Raw genomic sequence first — 23302 nt, forward strand, 5'->3', positions numbered from 1 at the left:
GCTAAGATCTTGTATCCCTCTTGTTTTTGTTCTCTAGCCTCTAAAGAGTTATACAGAAGTTGTTCTACTGTCAATTTTTATTTTCGGCCCCTTACAGTGAAGCTGTGCTCTACCTCAGTCTTTTTGGAGCTGCTCTTAAGTGATCAGGCATGTTGCACTTATTTAACGATACTCCTACCATCTCTCTGTTCAGCTTTAGTTCTAATATTTTTGAACTTTTCACAGTTTTGCTCCATTTTGGGTTTTGGAGCTGAAGTCTCCTATTACTACTACAGCTAAAATAACTGAAATACTACAGACCCTGTCTATGCTGTTATTAATAAGGGTATTTTGGGTTCATTATTTTTTTACTGACTTATCTTTCTCTCTCTCTTTCTCTTTATGTGTGTATGTGTTCACATATATACACGCATGCACACAAAGAATTGGAAGTTAATTTTGTAATTCTGGAACAAACTTGCTTTTGGTGTGATTTTGAAGATTTAGATGTACCCCTTATCTTGAGTTCCTGCCACCTTTCCAAAGGAGGGAGATAACAATTCATCTACCAAACAAGAGATTGTAGAGATTAATTAGTATCTGGGTAGTGCTTTTAGAATATGGCTGTGATCAAATGACATTGACTTTTCAACTGATACTATCTTACTCCTTTTTTTTTTTTTTCTACAAAAAGATTTTCAGGATGATTGCTGTCAGTATTGCTGACAGGTTTGAGATTTTCACTTCTTTGTTTTATCAAAATGCTGTGAAAGTACTTGTGAGGGAAGGTATACTAGTCTTCCCTCATAACGTCCCAAAACACAAAGTTCATTTTTGCTTTTCTTTTTTTCTTCTATCTTGCACGTCCTTTGAAACTCCCCATGCCTAGCCTAACTCTCAAGGCAACAATAGCCAATACATTATGGAAGAGAAATTCCAGGACTGATGTATAGTAAAATCTCATAGATAAATATTTTTAATATAGTTGGAGACATGAATATTTCCGTGGAATATATCCAAAGTCTGTGATATCTATGTGCACAGTAATTTATACATATAGTTTTATTCTTTATTTTGAAAATGTTTATGTGTTGTAATCATTTTCCCCTCTCCCCCCCAGTGTCTTTTACATAATTCTGCAGTAAATGATCAGGGAGGGATATATTCTGTAAAATGCGTGCACCCACAGAACAAGTATTGGTATGATACTGAAGTCTGAATAGTTCTGCACTTGTGATAAATATAGACATCTTGACTGCATTTTGAGCAAAATTCCATCCTGTAGTGAATGATTGCAGACATATGACATGGGCACGATATATATCACATACCTTGCTCTTTGTTCTGATATCCTGCCCTGAATTTGCATGCTGTTTTATGCAGATATCATGCAGGCTTTATGTGATCTGGCAGGCATGCCAGGAAGAAATCTTGCTCGCAACATCGGTGTTTCTCAGTTTACCTGATCTGAGTGTACCTGGCGGTCAAAGCAAACAAGCAGCATGATAGAGATATGGAAATCCTCTCACCTTTCCTGGCTGCTTTTCTAACAATCTGAACATCCGCCCCCATCACAAACCAAAAAAGTTGCTGTTACTAAAATTAAAATTTCCAGAGCTATAAATAACCAAGGAATGAGCTATTGAGAATTGCCAAAATATGTATGCTTTGTGAGCATTTTTTATTTCTTTCTTCACAAAACTGAAAGGTGGTTTCTGCCCTCCCCTTTCAATTTTGCCTGCCTGGACCTGAGACCAAGTACTTGGGCTTTTTGCTGCTTGTACTTCCCTTCTTTCCTCTCTTCATCTCCTCCTTCTGCCTGCACTCCTCCCCCCTTTCCCCTACCTAGTAATTAATAACCTCAGTAAGGAATGTAGCTCCTTTTTCTACTTTAGAAGTTACTGTACTTTAGGTTTTGAAGATGTCATTAATTATTTCGGGGAAGTAAATCCTTGAGGGCCTGGGCTCAGGTCTTGGCAGGCAGGTCCTTTCCAACCCACCCCCAGATGCTCAAGAGCATTCCCTCTGATGTTTCTTTCAGTTGATGAGGTATTGAGGTTTTTACAACGTTTTCAATTAACTATTAAAATTTGTGCCCAGGATTTTTAGTCATCCTGATAGGATGGGCATTTGGAGTGAGATACAGCCTGTTACTGATGGGATGGGGGAGAATGGGCTTCGATCATGATGCTGGCCTTGCATGGCTGCTCCACTGCAGCTCCTCCATGAGACCAAGTAGCAGGATTTGGTTTTATGGTGCTGGAAGCCCACAAGGTGAACCTTAGAGGTATACTGATTTTAAAGATTTTCTCAGGACACTCAACTCTTCTTTTTGCATGCAATCTTAAAAATAACTTCTCTATATCTGATAGATACACTTCATGTGCTCTTTGTTGACCTCACTAGTGTTGTGTTTCTGTTGAGGACAGTGAGTTGAGTTCAAGAGTCATATTGCTTAATCTTTTAATCTTTGATTGTCGTTCTTTAAATACATCCAAATGCTCTTGTTTTTGTAGTTATATCAATCAGATTGTTTAGGCAGCAGCTACCTAAAACAGATATTCTTTCTGCCTCTTCATTCAGTTTAGCAAAGCTGAAAACGTTAAAGTCCCTTTTCAAAACAATTATGAGATCAGCAGTTAATGCTTCTCAGGCAAGTGCAGTTTCTGAGTGCAGAGAACTCTGTAACGTGTCAATCTTACTATCTGACTGTGCTGTCATGAGGTCATGTGTTTCTGCTCCTGAAAAGGAGAAGTCCAGTATTGAGATGGGACTAGTGTTGATTTCATCATTTTATTTTTTCCCCTTGAGTCAGCTGTATGGAGGACTAAGTTTTCATGTGGACAAAGTACAAAAGTCATGCTTTTTTTAAGGGAATAAAAATTTTGTGACAATCTTTCCCACTTCATGTGCAGACTTGATGTTATAGTTCAGCAATTTTGCAAACTGCATCACGTAAGCAGTTGTCTGTATCATATGGTCATTAAGTTTTAGGGAAGTGACAACAAAAAAGGAACACAAAGTGTTTTCTTCAGATCATTTTTTTCTTCTGTAAGTGGCATGCATTGTTGATTGAGCCCTACTCAGCTTCTGCTTTCACTCTTGGTGATCTGGAGAATGCTATGTAGAATAACTTTCATCATAAATATGTGCTGTGGTGTTCTTATTACGTATATATATATATACATAAAACAAAATTCTGTATTCATTCATTCATGCTGCTTAATGAAGTCATGGCCAAGTGCAAACCCTGATTTTCTTTCCATAAGTTTATTAGAGGGTTAACAAGCCACTCTTCCAGTGTTCTTTAAAGCAAGATTGCAAATAAGTCTTTTTCTTCTTCCTATTGGCAAATTGTTGGCTGCAGAGTACTGCACAAGTATAAACAACATGAGAGATCCTTTAACATAACATGAGAGAGCCTTTAGTCGCTTTGCTCCCTAGCTTTGGAACTCATTGCCAATTGAAGTAAGGAAAGCTCTGACTGTTGGGACTTTTAAATCTAGACTTAAAAGTTATTTGTTCTGTTTAGCATTTTTAAAACGATTCTATTAGGAATTGTATGTGCTTCAGTTTTAATTTTAACTCATAATGATTGTAAAGCACCCTGGGATGCTTGTATGAAGGGCGCTACAGAAATCCAAGATTGTATTGTACTGTGTTGTAATGTATTGTATTATTACATGGTGCTGGAGTTGGACCACGGACAATTCATATAGAAAGCATTTGAATACATAGTTAAAGATAAGGAGAAGTATGTGTGTGTGGGGGGGTACTGTCTCTTCTTGCTTCTTTTTCCCCTTTTCTCTGTCAGTTATTTTATTAAACTAAATTAACATGGCAGCTATTCCCTAAGAAATGCCAGCATAATTTACTGCTGCAAAGGGGCTCAAAATGTAAACCAGATGATAAACTAAAAATAAAAAAGTCCACATTAAGATTTAATTGCATTTCCCTTTCTATATTACGTTCTTATGTAAAATACATTACAATACAGTACTTTCTTTATCACTTCCTTCACTTTTAACTGAATTTCATTAACAATAAAGAAATATATTGTCTCTGTTTCAGTAATGTCACTTGACAGTTAATCCCTTAACTTGATGTACATGTCTTTAAGATTTTTTTTTTTTTTTTTTTTTTTTTTTTTTTTATAAAGAACATGATAGCGCTGACTGGAGCCAAGTATTGCACAACCATGTGATTTGCAAGTTTCCCAGCTCACAGCTTTGCCAGTGCAGGTCAATTCACACCTGCCACACTTATGCCATTCTGGTCCTCATGTTGCTTTTCCTTGGTGATTGTCAGAGGTAGGGAGAGTCGTGCGTGCAGCTCGTTCCTTCCTCCCCCCTCTCCCCGCTCCAAATGTGTGGTAAACCTTGTGCCTTGGAAGTGTCTGCTCAGGAATTAAATGGAGTTTAATTTCTGTCCATTAGGAAACAGCTATCCACATCACCAATTAAGCCTTCTATTTAAGGGGCAAGTAGATACGTATGTCTACATCTTAATCACTGCTGCGATGCGTTTGCAGAGACCTTCCCCAACTGGTTCAGTTATTACTAGCGGTGGTGGGAGGCACGGATATCAGTGTGGTTATAAAACCTACCCAAAAGCTGAGCAAATTCTGTAGGTGCTGGAACTTTGCTGTCAGCAGATTTAAAGCTGAGGTATGCCTGCATCAGGGCACACGGTGTAGGCATAAAGATCCATCTGGAGAAAACTACTTGAATTTGTAATGCTCTGGTAGCAGACAGAAATGAGAGTAAAGCAGGACCCGCTTATTGAGAGGTAGTACCAAGGGGTGAGCACCTCTCAATTTATTAGAGCAGACTCATGCAGTTCTTGGCTCTAATCACAACACAGAAGCAAAGCAAAGAGACATGTTTCTCAAAAAGACCCTGAGCAAAGCTCTCAAAGCTTGCTTCATTTCCCTCCCCCTTCCCCCTTCCCCCCGCCTTTCTTCTCTTTTTAATTAATAATAATTTAGGAAAACCTAAGGCAAGGGAGGCTTTTGTCTCCCTTTCCTTGGACACTGCAAGAACAGCACAAACAGTATCAGGTTCCCCCGGTGCCTTGCAGCAGTTATCAGAGGACAGGTTTTTCAGGACAGCAGCAGCCTCAGACCTGCCTCACTCCAGGACTGGAATAACCGAGTCAAAAAGAAAGAATTCTCTTCCTCAGGAATGGGAGCACATGAAAAGGTCTCAAAGACTTTCCTCACATATTCATATCTCTTTGCTTTTCTAGGTTATTATTTATTTATTTTTCTAAGTACAGAGATTTCCTACACTGAGAGTTGCATTTCTTTGTAAGTTTGTGAAATAAGATTGTGAATCATATTGTGATTACCAATGTGCTAGGAGGCAGAGGAACTGCAATAAAGTCAAACCTATTCCTGCTTTTGCCATCTTTCCAAGGGTTTTGTTACTTTTTAGCAAGCTACCATAGAGAAGGACGGAATTTTTGATGGTGAAAAACTATGATACAGTGAAGGACATCAGTGTTTTTGTCCCTTCTAGATGTAGAGATTTCAGTTCTTTAATTTACCTCGTGTGTGTGCATGTGTGTGTGTTTAAATCAGTATATCTGTACTCTCTCAGCATTGTAGGATTTTGTATTTCTGTGTGTATCCCAATAAAATCCCACTATAACATACTTGCCAGCTAGTATGTCCCCAGGCTTTTAAAGCTGTTTGCCCAATTCTGCACATTTGGTAAGGAGATTTGTGTGCAAAACCTTATCTAGGATAATTTTTGAATGAATGGAACCTCAAAGTGCACGTGCCTGTTCCACACAGAAGCTAACTGGAACATTTCTCTTTCAAGATTATCAAGCTTTGCATATTTTTATGTACTCTTCAGAGCATCTAGACTTTTCACAAACTCTTGTCAGTGAAAATCAACAATGCAGAGGATAAACTAGTACCTTCTCCAGCACAGCTGCTTAAAGTATCACCTGCATATGATTTTACCAAGCAGAAGTTAAGAATCCATAGCAAATTTCATGCTATAACTCCTTTTTTTCTCGGTAATTCTTTTTTTTTTTTTTTTTTTTTTTTTTTTTCTCCCAGAGCAACAAAGCTTGTTCATGTATTTTTAACATATATCCTCAAGAACTGGAGTCTGTAGGATTAAGAATAATCAGAAATACAGGTGGCTCATAAAGTGACAAGCAGCCTGAAATGATAAATTTGACACTCCTTTAAACAAAAGATAGGCAGGGGATGTTGCATTTGGCACTAGAGGGGTATTTAAGCAATCAAAGGCGTAAGAGAAGCTGGGAGCTGAAATCAATAAAGTGCAAACTAAAAGCTAGTCATGCATTTAAAAAAAAAAAAAGAAAAGAAAGTATCTAGTGAAACAGATTATCATGGGATGTGGTGAAAGATTCAGCACAAGAAGTTTTCAGATCGTTATCTGATGTTTACTCTAACTCAGCCACAGGTAACTTAGCTGAATTCAGTAATTGCTGAATGAATTTATAGGGTCTGTTTTTATGTGGAGTCCAAATAGATGCTCAGAATTGTCCCTTTTGGCTTTAAAAATCTGCAAAATCTTCTGTAGGAAAAGGAAAAGAGATCAAAGAAAAGACTTATCCTGAACACCAAAAGAAATTGAGCAAGACAACTGTTAGTGCTACTGAGTCTGATGACTTCTTGTCTGGACATTATGCCTTAGGGCTCAACTTCATGCCAGACATCTGATGCTTTGCCTAGCAGAACAGTGGAATCCGAGAAGAGACTTGCTGAAAATCATGTCCTATTTCCCAGCAAGGAAATCTTCCATAACATGGTGGCTAATGCTAGGCAATTTTGAACAGCGTTTTACAAAAACTGTAGTGGAAAATCACCATTGTGGTTCATTGAAGATAGAGAGATTATCTGCATCTCTATCAGGAAAATGTATGATTTGTTTTTTGTGGAAATATTTTGTGTGCCGAAAGCTGCATTTAATGCATTAATAGATCTAAAATGTCACCTGCCACACAAAACATTTAGGATAGTCTTTTCCAGATAGGAAACAAGTCAGAAGCAGTTTGGTTCTGACCTTGTTGAAAGAGATTCATTAGAAATAAAAGCAATCCACTTGAGAGGGAGATGGAAGGTGCAACTTACTTCAGTTTTCCACCGGATTAATCCGTGATCTCCAAGATCCCACCTATCCCAGCCTTCTTTCTTGTATGGGAAATGCTGATTTGCCTTGTCCATGTTGCACTGTGCCACTGTAGTGCAGGAGCAGCAGCTGGGAGAGGGAAATGCTTGAGGGAAAGGTCTCTGTCATCATATTCCAGGGCTGGGGAGGAGGGTTGAAGCTTACCCTGGAGTAGCTCAATTCTGGCCCATGGACTCAAAGCACTCTCCATTGTTGCAGCTTTGTGGAGTTAGCTTCATCTGGCAGAAAATCTGCCTCTGTACCCCAAGATGATGGGAATCAAACTGGGAGTAACATGGACAGGCACTTGAAAATGTGCATTCCCAGTTTAAGTAAAAACAGACAGGTACAAAGGAATCTAGTTATTTCCTACAAGTATTTCATTCAGATTCCTGACTAAAATGGGTAGTGCTTGCTTTACCCATGGAACTCTCTGGCTTCAGAGCTTTTCCTGCAGACACCACTGAATCAAAATCTTAGGGTATAATAATACACCCCACAAAGCACAGGGATATTTTCATTCAGTGAATTAAACCAAGAATTAACTTATTAAATTTTGATTATTTTACATTTTAAGTTTTATCCGTATTTTTACTACTAAGTACTTAGCATTTACAAGGTGGGCAATAAAAATCAGGATGCTTATAAAGATTCATGTTGGACATCTGACGGTGAAGACTAAAATGCCTTACATCTCCTTATCTTTTACAGGAGGAGGTTAAGACTTTACCACCTTTTCCTTTTTTTTTTTTTTTTTTTTTTAAGTGTAGGACACTATGACATGCAGCTTGTAAAGCAGTTAAAAAGTCAATTCTGAACTGAATTAACATTTCCCACCTACCTGTCTTTCTCTTTCTTAAGGTTTTATCCTAAGTGTAAGAGTAGTATCTTTGGAAGCAGTTTCTTGTTTGAGTTTTATTTATATCCATCTGTGGGAGATGCTCAGAAAATATTGGGAGAAAGCTGCTTGGTCATGTTGCAACAACTAGGAATTTATTTTACCAAATGGCAAACGTTCATGCAAGGATCAGATCTTTCAGATGCTGAATCCTCATCTCTGTATTTCAAAATCTTTTGGTGGGGGGTATATTTATATACATATAGTTTATTCAGAATCTTCGTTTTGTAATCTTCCTTCATCACATTTAATGCAGCTGTATGTTTATATTCAAGTGTACTTTTAGAATTCTTAAAGGCCACATAAGGAGACAGAAAAGGAGGAGGAAATCATTTATACTATATAAAGACAGGAGAAAGAAGGAAAAAATTGCTTGTATATTGGAAGGAAAGCTTTTGTTGTCATTTGAAATACACCTTTAGGCAGTTTTTAACTTATATGACCAACATTTGCTATGCAGATCCTTAATTCTCCTGACCCTGGCAGCAGTATAGAGGTCAGATAGCCATCCAAGCGCAATGCCAAAGGCACAAACAAAAGTTTTTTTTCTGCTCTGTCCATCTGTGTTATTTTTTTTCCTTATTCTACACGTTTATAGAGCTTAAGCCAACAAATTTCTTTGCATTAAGTAAGGGGATTCAAGGTAAAGGACCAGCAAATTTAACATTGTTCTTCATCTGCAATTAAGCTGCCTATTTTGTGATTCCTTGTCTAAACCGCAGCTAGTGGCTGCATGTTTCTGAGCTACAGGTCTGCTTTTACTAGAGGTGACAGGTGATGGTTCTGTGCCATAGTAGAGCATAGGAACAGTGTTTTGCCCTGGTTGGGTTTTTGCAGTGTGTGGACTGGCAGAGGCTCAGACAGGCTAAAATCTTTGATTTGCGGGTGATCTTATGTTATCCAATTGGTGTTTGAGTGTTCATTCTCATCAGAAAAATGCTAATGTGAAGTCTCATGAGAAGGAAAGACTCCTCGGAGTTCAGCTTTAACACTGATGTTTCAATTTCTATGTAAAAAAAACAACAACAACAGCAAACAAACAAAAAGAAAACAACCAACAAACAAAACAAACAAAAAAACAGTAATAGGAGCTAAAATTGGGGAACCAAAGTTCCTCTATCCTTTAATCCTTTTATCATTCCTCCCACCCAAATCTTGAAGTTCTGCTCTGCAACTTTATCACTATTCAAACTAGGTGTAGGGACAAAGACTCATAATGTCTTTCCTTTTTCTTTCTTTTTTTTTTTTTCCCCTTTTTTTTTTAAGGCATGTTAGGGTTGCAGGACTGGAACATGCTATCCTGCTGATGTAAAGGGAAGGATTTATGGTAGAGAAAATAGGATAGAGCCTTAAAAGTTTGGCTTTCAAAAATTGAGCCAGTAGTTTGACAGATTGTTCAGTAAATGTTCATTTTATTGAGAATTATAAAAAAAGGTGCTTAACGGCTCTCTGCCATTAATATAATATATTAAAAGGTTACTGTCAAGATTAGAGTTTCAGCTCTGAAAATTGACTGTATGGTTTATGGGCAGCACTGTTCATATTCTGCTAGGAAGTCAAGGTACCTTCTACTTATCACTTGACAAAACCGTTATGATGTTACAAAGCTTTATACTGAAATCTTGATAGATAGTAAAACATAAATAAAATCCCCTTTGAAAAGCAGGAGAATAGCTGCTTGTGTCTTATAGCCAGATTTAGCAGATGCGGGTTTGAATGCAAAACAGTTGTGAAAATAGCCAGTGTCAAACTAGTGCAAAATTAAACTTGCGGGGTGTTCTGTTTTCAGTGGCTGTTATTGTTGAAGTGCTCCATTTCAGAAGCATGCATTCCTTCCTACAGAAAAAAAAAATCAGATTCCTTAGTTGAAATTAATTAGCATTCAGAAACCAGATAGCATGTTTTTGGGTATTCATGAGATCTCTGTTTGAAAAAATGTTTTTAACTTGTAGAAATGTGTTGCAACACACAGATGGGAAGAAAAAGAAAAAAAATCTCTTTAGCAAGCACTGTGTGTAAAAGGAATATTACATTTTGCACGCTCCTGATTACCCTGTGTAAACAGTTTTTGACATCTGTCTTTATAGTTTTCGAGGAGAGGAAGACTTTGTTAAAAGAACCATTTTTATACAGCAGTCACCATTTCAGTCTTGCTTTACCTGTATTATGAAAGCAGATGGTCTGCATGTCTTTTGAATATTTATAACTATCAAAAACAATCTCTTGCTATTCACCCTTAGGCTTATGAGATGTCAGGACTGTTCTGGTTGAAAAAAAATCATCTTGGGTGTTTACAGAAAGAGGATTACATTAAGCTGAAATGACTATACATTTTCCAGTTTAATATTTGTCCATCAGCTGTTTAATCGTATTTAGATAATTGTGTAAATAAGTTGTTGCAGCCATTGCCCCTTCCACTGAGCAGGCTTGAAGCTTTAAACACCAATGAATGTGTAGCAAAAAAGCTTGGATTTTTTTCCTAGTTAAACAACCTGAAAGGCCTAAATAAGTTTGGGTTATGACGCTTCTTCTGAGGGGAGTGCTTCATTTGCAAAGGAATCCCCAATATCTAATTCAGCCGAGTTGTTTTAGGAAACTGCTCTTTCTCACTGCTAAGCCTGTCAGTACGTATTTGTTATGTGTAAATACTGCAGCCCAACTGCCCCTTCATGAGGCATGAAAACAACCTCATTCTGCCCATATAAAAACAATTTTAAGGTTATTTAGGGGAAGTTTTGGGACTGTGGGGGTTAAAAGCTTTTTTGACTGGAAGCTGAGCAATCACTGATAACAGATTTTGCTGTGGTTGGTTGATTTGGCAGAAAAGCATGAACAGTTTTGGTTTAGATGATTGAATTAACCTGATTAACATTGTTTTTGTTGGTTTGCAAAAAGGACAACAGTATACTGTTAGTGGTGATCGAACAATGCTTCACCTGGTCGGAGGACAGTGCTGGAGGAAATGTCTGTGAAGTGCCTCCTTTTAGCACCCACATCACTGGCTGAGGTGACCAGCCAGCAAGGAACACTCAGGTCCTTCCCCTGCCATGTGGGATGCTCCTTCCCTTAGCTTTTGACACAGCACCAAAGGTGTTAGATACTGCTGTATCGTCAATTCTTATTTGGGGGGTGTAGGAAAAGAATCCTGCTTGAAAGGTAATGTCTTTCACCAGTTTATCTAAGGAACTATGGTGCCTTTTTTTCAAATCTCTGATATTTAATAACCCTGAGAGAATGGGATTTGGTTCAAGCTACATGAAACAAACCTCAGCTTGAACTTTGTGATGAATTCTACCCCTACCTCCACACAGTTGTTGGATGCCTAATTATAATTAACTTATTTGGCTAAAAAAAGAGCACTTGGGCTGCAACAGATGGTATCATTCCAGAATAGTGGGATTTCTGTGAAGGTGGCACCATTTCAGACTAGATCTTCTGATTCTCAGAGTAGGACTGAAAGCTCAGTGTCTGGGGGGGGACAGAATGAGGCGAGAGAGGGAAATTTGTGATCTTGAAGTCTTGCAACTTGCTTTCAAGGATAAACTTCTGGGAGATGTGTTAAGACTGAGGAGCTGTGACCAGGTTTTGCCTTCAATCATTTTTTTTGGCGACGTGTGAAAAAGAAATGAGATTGACTGATGAATGTAAAGCGTTCGAATGCGCCTGATATTTGTATGATGTGTTTATATTCGTCATCCTTGTACATGGAAAGTGTCTGCCTCTGTGTCTCGCAGATAAGGAATAACTGTGTGCAACAGTACCTTAATATGTGTTGCAATTACAGCCATTCTTACTTTGATCATTAATAAGCGTAAGACTAGACACTGAGAGCTCCTCATATGTAAAGACCAGGCAAATAAGGAAAATGTCAGTATGCCTATAGTCTAGAGTGTGTATCTCTAAATACCACTAACTCAGAGGGTTTGATACTCAGTTTTAAGTCCTAAGCATAGTAGGCATCTATATATATACATAAACTGCTATTGAAATATATAGATATTATACAGCAGTAGGAATTATACAGGAATTTCTACAGCAAAGTGCATCTCTTTGCACTGACTTAACAGCAGCTTTGATGACAAGATAATAAATAAAGAATAGAAACAATGAAATTCAATGTTGTCAAGTTATTTTCTGAGTTAACAAGGTAGTAATATTTTATCTGAGTTGTAAAATTTTGCCTTCAGTGAATTAGTAAATAAATCATTGATTCCTTCTGATGAGGATTCTTAGCGTAGGTAATATCACTTGAAAGTTTTGTGTGAGTGTTCTCAAAGAAAAAGGAGAATAATTTTCATTTTAAAACATGAAGATAATGTCTATGGCTTTTTTTTTTTTTTTTTATCTTCTTAGAAAGTATGGAGTAAAATCCCATTATTAGCCATTATATAGTTAGACCATTATATTATATATATTATATATTATTAGACCATTATATAGTTTCTCACTCTGTCAGAAAAGGCAAAATTCCTAATAGCGTTGTTTAAACAGACTAGTCCCCTGTTTGATTATAAAATGAATTAACTGCATTAAATTTATTTCTGAAGAAGCAGAGGATGTTAGAGACAACCATTTCATTGTCATATCTTTTTTGGAAAATGACATGGAAGTGAGACATAGGAAATCCTAGATCCACTGATAATTGGTAATTTACTACATTGTTATCAATCTACACTTTTTCATACTTACCAAAATTACTTGAGCAGGAGAAGACATCTTAAGTGGCCAAAGTAAAATAAAACCACCTTAAAATCTAAATGGCATCCACAAAATGTGCTTAATCTCATATGAGAAAGTGGCCTATTGCGTTTGCAGTTCCCCATTTTATACAAGCAGATCTACAGGTTTGGCATGTACAGTAGTGGTGCATTCGTAGAATTTGTCATAGAATTCAGATTCACAGGATGTTTTCAGTCACACCTTATGTATCATGGGCCCATGTTTAAAGTGGTATAATCTGTAAAATAGTTTAAACAATAATTTTGTAAGTATTAGACATTAATGATATTGCTATTATGTTGAAAATTGAAATTGGGTTTAACTGAGCTCAGTTCAGGTCATTCAGGCTAAATTCTATTAAGATTTCAATCTCCTTTTATGCCACTGTCAAAGGGCTTATAGTTAATTTCAGAAATGGCAGATTAATATCAAGGAATGGTAAGAATTTTAGTGATTCAGAGAAACACTAAAATAGCTGCCTGATGAGTAGAGGGTATCCACATTTGGCATCAGTTACACCGCCTCACTCTAGCAGTTCTGAGACTCCACAAATAGCACGTTACTGAGTATTGTGTTAGAAATCAAATGGTTATAATCAACTTCACTGTGATCAATAATTGAGATACTTTTACTTAGAAGCTGAACTAGCCTTGTAAGAGAAGAGTTACGGTAATGTTTATGGCATTTTCTCTCTGAACTATTTCTTCCAGTGTTTGTTGCAGTTTGTGTAACAAAGAGTTCATACTGTACATTGATTTTACGACAGCAGAAATACAGCTAAATGTTACATGCTGATTAGCAAAGAAACATAATAATCAGAGCTTTGTCTTCTTGAATGTCATTGTTTTCTCAATATGCTGGACAATTCTTGTAGTTAAGCTAAAAGTAACTACTTTCCTTATAGAAATATGAAGGCTGACAAAGTTCAGGCTGTTGAAATTACATTTGTTAATTTTGCTGTTCATATATCATATACTGAATGTAATCTCCATGTTGAAACAGTGCCTCATTTTTTAAGGCCTTTTCTTAATTGATTTTGTAAAGGAATGTATGAGAACTGAAAGTTTTAGACAGTGTAAATTTCACTGTTTAAAAATTGGTTAAAGCTGCACAGAAGGTAAATTTCTCACTGTAATTATCTGATATCTTAGGAACCTTTGAGGAAAAAAAGATCTCTATCATCCTTTCATATATTTTATGGCTAATATCCACTTAGGAAATTAGACACAACAATAAGAATTTTTCATTTTTCCGTGAATCATTTGAAATACCATTTTGCAAAAGCAAGTCCAGAATTGTTTTGGGTTGTGGCATACATATTTTATTCTTCTAGAAAGCATTTTGTTTTACCACCCTGCTAATAACTCATTCAGATAAATTTTGGTCCTGTGATTTTCCAGATTCTATTCTGTGTAATTGTTACAAAGGGAATGCATTTATTGGGGTTAATGCTTGCATTTCTGGAGTTAGTATAGTATCTGTATGCTTGTAAACTTGTGTTGATATGTGAAACATCAATCAAATTTAAAAGCAGAACTAGAACAAACAAAAGGCATTTTCATGATTAGCATCTTCCATCCTGAGCCCATCCGACAGCCCGATGTTTCTTGGTCGATAACTTTGTTCTTCCTTTAGTACGTCTGCTTTTTTTTGTTCTCATTTATAATATACCTTGGTTTGGTTTTATATTCAATTAATGAATTTTTAAAAAGCTTTGGACAACAGAATCAGAATGCAATATGATTCTCAAACTATAAAAATGTAATAGTTTCAACAACTGAAATTACTTGTGCTTTGACTTGTACTGCTCTGTATTACAGATTGATTTTTTTCTTCTCCCCTTTTCACACAGAGTATGATTTCTTCCATTGTGAACAGCACTTACTATGCAAATGTCTCAGCAGCAAAATGTCAGGAATTTGGAAGGTGGTATAAACATTTCAAGAAGGCAAAAGATATGATGGGTAAGCAAAAAAAAAATAAAAAATAAAAATTGCTGTGATGGTGGATACATGCAGTCACGCGTCACTTTGAGGTCTGTCACAGTCATACAAGAAGCCAGGTCCCTTTATGATAAGTTTAGGATGCTTTTGATGAGTAGATGTAGAAAGTACATATATAGTGTAAGAATTCATTTAAATAAATATTTGCTATTGAAACGGCCACACTGAATTGGGTTGCCAGAGATGCAAAGTTGTCATTCTGTAAATCTAGAGATCTTCTACAGCCCAAAATAATTGTTTAAAAACCTGTTCTTGGAACTGTAATGTGCTGATTTTTTCTAATGTATGTATTTTTTTTTCTTGCTCTGGTTAATGTATGTGTAAAGAAGAAGGTTTCTATAACTAGCATTGCATTCCAAGAAGAATGCTGTAATTTTATGAATTTAGGACCGATTTCAATTCATTTTTGCAAGTAGTAGTGACAATTGTTTGCTTGTTTTACTAAACTTGATGAATTACTGGATAAGAAAATCTGCCACTGAGACATATGAACTCCATAGTACCTTTTATTTTCCTGTATTGTCCATTTTTAAAACTATTTCTTAAACCTGTTAACATAATTTTGAATACTTTATGTCCGAAAATTTCTGTGTAACTTTCAGTAGAATGAAGAAATGGAATCTCAATTTGAACCAGATATTGAGATTGACTTAGCTTTTAGTATTTGAAGCAAAATCGTTCATCTACCAAAAATGGGTTCCTCGCCTTTTATAGCTTAAGGCTGTAATGAAGACCATGAATCACTTTTGTGATAATTGCTTGAATTACTGTTCTAAGAGAATGGCTCACATAGGTTTGATCTCTACTTTCTGCTGGTAAGAATAGGTGGCTTCTTTCCTTCACCTAGTTTGTATATTCTGTGCAACACAGGGCAGTGCTAAGGGTTTATGGTGGTGAGACTGCATGTGGTTTCAGATGATCCATGCTTGTAGAGGTCCTGCTTAGAAGGAGACCTTTCCACAGCATGTCCTTCCATCTCCATTGTAGGAGTAGATCTGCTGTGGACCCCATGAATGTGGGGCATACCCTGCAAAATGCTCCTTACTTGGCCTGTCAAGACAGTTTCATAGTCCCTTCATTTGAGGGCATTGAAACCAGCGCATGGGAAAGATATGTTTGTACATTCCTACATAGGACAGCAGAGGATGAAAGGCTGTGAGTGGGAGTCCACATGCTGATGTCTTCTTCCAGTTATTATTCTCATGGAGAAAGGGGTGATCTTTTCTGAATACCTATTGGTTGAGATTGTAATCACTATAAAAAGCACACATATTGACTATTCTTGTTAAATAGATTTTACTAGTATAAGAAAAAATAGCTACATCACCTCCATGAAGATACTAGATTTTTTAAAATAAATTGTTTTCTTAAAGCTATTTCCAGACCAGCATTGCTAAATCTTTGGAATTGACATACTGGTAAAAATGTGACTCATTTACATTAACCTGGAGTTATTCTATATCTTCTTATCATGCACAAGAGGCAAACTGGAAGAACTCATGAAGTTTAAAAAACTGTGTTGTTAATTAAAAAGGAGGGCGTGTCAAGGCAGATAAGTTAATATAAGGAAAAAAAAACAACCACGTTGCAAGTCACTGAAAAAAAACATGCATACATGGTTGCAAGATAAAGCAGCCCATCTGTGTAATTTACATAAATTATACTAGTTCCTAGCTGTCCAATACAGTTGATGCAGCATCTAGAAATTAGCAGAGCATAGGGAGGTCCACACCCCACCCTGCTTGTTACAGATTTCCTGTGTCTGGGAACTGCAGATGTGGGGGCAGGGACTCCACAAGAGTAACACAGTCAATGGGGCTTCTCTTTGGGCTGGATGGGCTTTCCAGTTACAGCCCTCCTTACTCCTGCACAGTCACTATTTTGCTTGCATCTTCTGCAGCATACAGAGAAGTTTCCTATATTTGCCCTCTTCCTGGTTGTTTGCTGCCATCTCTGAAGCACCCTACATCAATCACTATGGGAATGTCCTCTGTAACCATCAACTCATGGTTTGGTTAGAAATTGGTGCATTGCATATTTGCAAAGCTCTCTGGCAGTGATTTTGCCACATGCGTGTTTTCAAACACGTTATTTTGGTCTGATGTTCTGCTGGTTCCTCCAAGGACTTAGTGTCAATGATGGACAGTTAGTGGTTCTGTGCGTTTGTTTTTCTTTTTAAGATCCACTACACCATTATTTTTTTGATTAATTTTGAAGGCAAATAGCAGGATGTTGTAATAGACCTGCCAGTCTAGGCTGGAGAATACTGTAAGCTCAACCCTGAATATGCTATTTTATCTTTATTTACTTTTGTTAGCACATCTTGCAAGGAGAATGAAATCTGTGATATTCAGTCTTATGTTGGCTTTTTCAATGTTTCTTTTCCATCATAGTTGAGATGGATAGTCTTTCTGAACTATCCCAGCAAGGTGCCAACCATGTCAACTTCGGTCAGCAGCCGGTCCCAGGGAACACAGCCGAACAGCCTCCATCCCCCGTTCAGCTTTCTCATGGTAGTCAACCATCAGTTCGGACCCCACTTCCAAACCTGCACCCTGGACTCGTATCTACTCCCATTAGCCCTCAGCTGGTAAATCAGCAGCTGGTAATGGCCCAGTTGCTGAACCAGCAGTATGCAGTGAACAGACTTCTAGCCCAGCAGTCCTTAAACCAACAGTACTTGAACCACCCTCCTCCTGTCAGTAGATCCATGAACAAGCCGTTGGAGCAGCAGGTCTCAACAAACACAGAGGTGTCTTCCGAAATCTACCAGTGGGTCCGTGATGAACTGAAACGAGCAGGAATCTCACAGGCAGTATTTGCACGTGTGGCTTTTAACCGAACTCAGGTCAGTACCTTTTTTTTCTTATTCTTTTAAATCTAGGAGAACCCTTCTTTCCCTCTCTCCCTCTCTTTCTCTCCTTATTAATTCATATATTTAATAATTATCACCTTTTAAGTGCCTGTCCTCACTTCTATTTTGCCATTTAGCTCCTGTCAAGGAACCACACTTCCTTGCAGGACCGGTGTCCATGTTGATATCGTACAGAAATCCAGGGTGATAGGCTTGTGGAAATAAAAGCTGTGGGAATACACACAGTTCTTAGAGATGTCTTGGTTCCTCTCCATCTTCCCTGGAAAGGAAATGAACAGCTCTTTGCAGAACCGTACACAAAGTCACCCAACAGATTGCCTTTGTGTTGTGAAGGTATGCCAGTACTGACCACATGCATGTGCTGAAAAACCTATCTTCTCTCCCAGGTATCTCTCTGAGATAGTCTTTCATTGTTGTTTGCATTTATTTCTGTCATTTTTTGGTGAAGGTCTTCGTAATGTGACTCTTAGGAACTTTCTGAAAAGACTTAATTAAAAAAAAAATAAAAAATGAAAGCTTTATTTTTAGGTCCTGTGTTCTTTCATGTGTTTTTGCAGTTTGTAGTTTCTGAGATTGCCAATGTCCACGTCAGAGCATATACTGCAGCTCATCAGTGCAGAAAAAATTAGCCCTAGCAAAGCTGATAAGCAACACTAAAATGTGTTATTTTTTACACCTGTTTTAGAAGCTAACCCTGTTATAATTTATTCTACTCTATGAATTTAACTTAATGCCATGTTGCGTGGAATTTAATCAAGCAGAAGTTATGGAAGAAATGTCAGTATACTCAGAGTAACTAATAAGATCTTAAATTTTTTAAAGTCTGTTTTTTAACAGAAAATAAAATAGAATTTCTTTATAAGAAATAGATGTTTTTCTAAAAGTACATAAGTTTGCTTTGAATTCCACGTTTTTAAACTTAGGGCTTGAGTATTTGCTCATTATTGAGTATATTAAAAATATATAATTTGCGATTCTTTTGAAATGTTGATGTTTCTCACTTGGAGAATAAAAACTGTTTCATATGCACTAGTACCAGATTTGAATCAGCATGTCATTTGTAATCATTTTGAGAAAGATCAACTTTTTTACATCCTCCTTCAGCTAAAAGAAAGGCAGTCATAGGGTGAATTATCTGTAGAGCTGTGTGTGTGTCTGTGTGTCTTTCCTCTTAACTACAGAGGAGGTTTTCAGGACCAGATTTCATGGAATACATGAACTCGTGCAACTTATCTAGGTTGGGTTCAGGCAGCATCAGTTATTGTATCTAAGAATAAGTAACAGAGATTTTTTTAATGCAGCATGTAATATTTTATCTATAGATAGTGCAAGGTATTGAAATACTAATAGTTGCTTCAAGTTATTGTGGCTTGCAGCTGCCATCTTACCTGAGCAAAAAAACACGAGCAAATAATTGGGAAAATAAATAATTTATTGTTTATTTCTTTCTCAGACTTGCCTAAAAGCAGTTTATTTTGTCCCAACTCCCTCTTCCGAAGCCATTTGTTCAGTTTTTGTCAGCTCACTTTTCATACTGTTTTTCGTTTATCATTCATAAACAGTAGTTGTTATCTAAAGTACAAGAACAATTGATTCTGAGTGGACCTTGAATTTATATGACATGCCTTACTAAGATGCTCTAGAAATGGGAGGAATGCAGCAGTAGAGCCAGATTTCTAGTGAAAATACTGATTTCCAATTATTAGACATTTTTCTTACTAACAATGTTATTCTGAGTACCAACATTTTCTTAAAGTTTTATTCTTCTAAAGACATTGTAGTTAGCCAGCTTGGTAAAAATATACTCAAAGTGACCCAAAACTAGGAGGAAATTCAAACATGAACACTGAAAAAAAAATCCAGTGAAAAGAACAAAAGATATGAAATATATATATATGTAATATATTTTGGCAATATTCAACCAAATAAACTTGAAAGAACACAGAGTAGTATCCCCATATCCTACAAATTGTGTTAGCTAATCAAATTAGTATTTGCAGCTAGCTACGTAACTATCTGTAGTATTTACTATTTAATGTGGCCAACGAAGGGAATAGAAAGGAAAAATACTAGGAGCCAAGGCAACATTGGCCTCAGTATTGTGAAGAAATAAGTTATACTTTCAATATGTGAGTGAAGCCTCACTGAAACACAGAGGAGTTTGCTATAGGCACATTTCGTCTTCGCAAAATTGAAAGTTGTCATTGTACCCTTAGTAACAGTTGTGTAAGTACAGGTATATGTACCTGTGTTTCTTACATAAAAACATTTAAATTTGTTCTGGTTGCTGTGCTTCAGAATTTGTCACACTTTATTCAAGGATTCATCACATGTAACTAAAGTTTAGGCAGCATTTATTAACTCCTGCTATTTAGAAGTTATTTTTCTTCTTCAATCTAACATTGATATAATATCTTCTGACTTTTTTTTTTTTTTTTTGCTAGAACAAGTGAAAATTCATGTTTAAATTAATCTGTATTCTAAGAGAAAAAGCTAACTCAAAATACCACTGACATTTTTTATATTGCCATAAGCATATTTGAGCCATGTCCAGGAACTGTATTGTTGGTTGTTGAAGGCAGAAGACCTTAGGGGTTCTGCACAAACAAAAGAAGGAAAAAAAAAATGATGTCTAGATATGTTCTCAAATGAGTGGAAAAATTTGCTTTCAGTGTAAAAGCCACTGAAGGAAGTCAATTATAAATTCAGAGTAAATTAGCTTAGTGTTTTGGCATTAAAAATGGACTTCATTTGAATTGGCTGAAGATGCTGGTGTGCCACTTGTTTTACACACTTGCACTTGACAGTACAACTACAGAAATTCTGATTTTTGGAGACATGGGGGGAAGGGAGTTCTACCAACTTAGCATCGTAATTCAACATTTGGCCAACATTTTCCAGATTTTTTTATTTATGGGGGAAAATGTTACCTAGAAATATCTCTGCTTGTGCCCAGCCTGAAGGAAAGAATTAGATTAAATTATCTCTGAGGACTAGATTGCTTTTTAATGATCATCTGTTTATGTGGTGAAAAAAGCTTAGCCACACCTAAGAAAATTGAAAGGGCGTTCTTAATCTCTTCTTGGATAATTTTCCCCCTGCCCTTACTTTCAACATGGAAGTTTCAAAACTGTGCAGTTCTCAGGAATGTTCCTTGCAAGTTCAATCAAAGGGAAATCCAGAAAGCTGTAACTTGCAAGCACCATACATGCACAATGGCAAAATTGTAAGGAGCAGAAGTAGCTTTGGAGGCTGGAGCACCTCTCCCTGCAAGAAATCCCACAGCAGTCCTGCTAGGAAGGCTTCAGTGCACAGTGGGCTCTGAAGTTTTATTTGTCCTTCAGCAGTTGCTATTTCGGCTCACTGATTGCAGAGAAACAGACTGAATCCTGTTAGTGCCCCTTTGTAGTACACTATGGAAAAGTTTGTTGAGTCAGGATCTGTGCAAGCAGACCCAAGTTTTCTTCAACCTTGGCTACCAAATGTGCTCACTGGTCTCTCAATTTGCTAGGGTGATTTTGGTAAACTGAGCTGCAAATTCAGTCAGTTTCAGTAAGTTATATTTCAGTTAACATTCAGCACTATTAATAAATTTAGTGTATTTCCCATGTGATGGCAATGCACTGCATGGTTCAACTTTTTCCCAGGATCTTTGCTGGCATTTTGTGGTCAGCCTGCTGGTCCGGGTGGCATTTTGCAAGAGGCATCAACAGGTAGTGCTGTGTGCCAGTCTCACTGCAGAACACTGGCTCAGTCTGCCTCTACATGGTTTCCATTAAACTGGAGGCTCTTCACTATGCTTAAGTCCTCTTACAAGAGCTGGAGAAGAACATCAGCATTTGTTCCTTCAAACCACCTCCAGAATCCCATACAAGTAAACAAACTCCTTTCTCATATCTGCAGTGCATTAGTAAATTCAAACATGAGGTAGGGAGTGAAAAGCCTTGGTTCCCACCAGTGTGTGTGGCATTTGACTTGGAGGCATAACTTAAACTGGTGCACAGCAGGGTGACATCTCCATGCTGTGCCAGTGAGGAGCTGTTAGTCATGGTTGTGGTTGGAACTGTAACGCTGAGTTACCTGTCTTTGTTTGTGTACGCTTTCAACCATAACATTTGCTGCATGAGCTCAGGTTCTGCTGTACAGAGGTGAGTGACTTCCATCTCCAGCTTGGTGAAAAGTGGAGGAGTGCTTTCTGCCACGTTTGCCATGTCTGACTATTGTAATTTTTCCTCTTCCCACAAGTGACAGTTTTTTATCGCAGGGTTTTTTGAGTAGTTCTCAGTGTTTGTGCCAGATACCTTTCTATCCTCCTCCTTTTTCCTTCACCCCCATACTTGTTTAAAATATTAACTGCCAGGATATATTGCATTTTGTTAATAGATAATGCATCTTCTCCTATGTAAAAACTTCAGTGTATTTAAAACTGTGCCCATACTAGTTCTGGGCAACAGCTATTTCAGTGGAGAATACTTGGATGCAGTAAATGGCTCCATGTAATTTTAAAACAACATCCAAGTTTACACCAACCACCTTCTCAGGCACTTTTTTTTTTCTTCCACTTTGTCTTTGGCACACTTTATTTTCCAGTAAAATGAAAAATGAAGATGGATTATTCAAAATTGATAACGGTAATGGACCATCATGTAATGTTTTATTGAATTTGAGTTCTGTAAATTATGTGGTAGAGAGAAATTTGCCTGCTTAAGTATAACAGAAATTGCCACTGTATTCATATAATTCTTCGTACTGTAATTTAAGAAAAAGCACACTATCCATATCACTATTGAATAAAAGGTAAAAAGGTGCTATTACACTATCATGACAGCTCTCCTCTTGCTACTAAGCGACATAGATAAATGTGTCTGCTTATAACTTATTTGGCAGAGATCCAGGCTTGTGGGTGGAGCCTGCAAATAATCCTCCACCTGGACATGGGTCTTAAGCACCCTGCAATGAAGGCAGATAGCATTCGAGGATGTTCTACATATTTTGGGGAGGATTTTGGCAAATTGCATTTTTCTTCTAGAGCTTTGAAGTTCTACAAGGCTGATAAAATCTATTTGAATCAGTGATTATGTTCAAAGTGGAGACAAACTGGGGGCCAGACAGGCAGTGTTTTTGTTCATATTGGCAGACACTTTCGTTTATCTCCACTTTTAAAGAATTCATAATTAGCTTTTGAAAGCACTGATAATATTTATTGAACATTTTTGTGCAATTAGTAATGAATTATACTTGTGATAACGTGTAAACTTTCTTTTTTCAATGGCTCCTGGTAGCATCTTAAGAAAATACATTTCCAGTGTGAAAGAATAACAGGGAGGAAGAGTGAAGAGAACTCTACCTCTGACTTACCCTATAACCTCTGGGCCAAGTAGCACTGGCGTATTATGCAGCCTGAGGTTCAGTATCAGGAGGCGACCCCAAGACTTGCAGCTTAGCAAACTGTTTCAAGCCATTTAGAATGAATGGCAAGATACGAGGGTATTCTTTCTAGGATCTTCTCATTTTGCTTTTCATCTAACTTTCTCTAGGTGAAATTTGGTGCTCAAAAAGATGAAGCAGTAGGAACAAAGTAAGAGAAGGAGAAGGCATACTGTATTGTAAGACATTCACTATGCCTTGTACTACACCGTTATCTTCTGTTATTTGCATGGATATTCTAAATTTTAGG

General features: G+C 37.2%; 1 protein-coding gene across 9 annotated transcripts in view; it reads left to right on the top strand.

Annotated features, from left to right (window-relative positions):
- Nucleotides 1–23302, top strand: part of SATB1 (SATB homeobox 1) — an 89916-nt gene that overhangs the window by 30729 nt on the left and 35885 nt on the right. For all 9 annotated transcript variants that reach the window (XM_042817012.1, XM_042817017.1, XM_042817018.1 and 6 more), the window contains 2 exons: nt 14600–14711; nt 17144–17598. In XM_042817012.1, coding sequence (XP_042672946.1) covers nt 14600–14711; nt 17144–17598 — 567 coding nt within the window. The remainder of the gene's footprint in view (nt 1–14599; nt 14712–17143; nt 17599–23302) is intronic.

This window comes from Centrocercus urophasianus, unplaced genomic scaffold, assembly GCF_019232065.1.
Source record: "Centrocercus urophasianus isolate 14NV4802_14NV808 unplaced genomic scaffold, USGS_Curo_1.0 seq_16, whole genome shotgun sequence".
Lineage (NCBI taxonomy): Eukaryota > Metazoa > Chordata > Aves > Galliformes > Phasianidae > Centrocercus > Centrocercus urophasianus.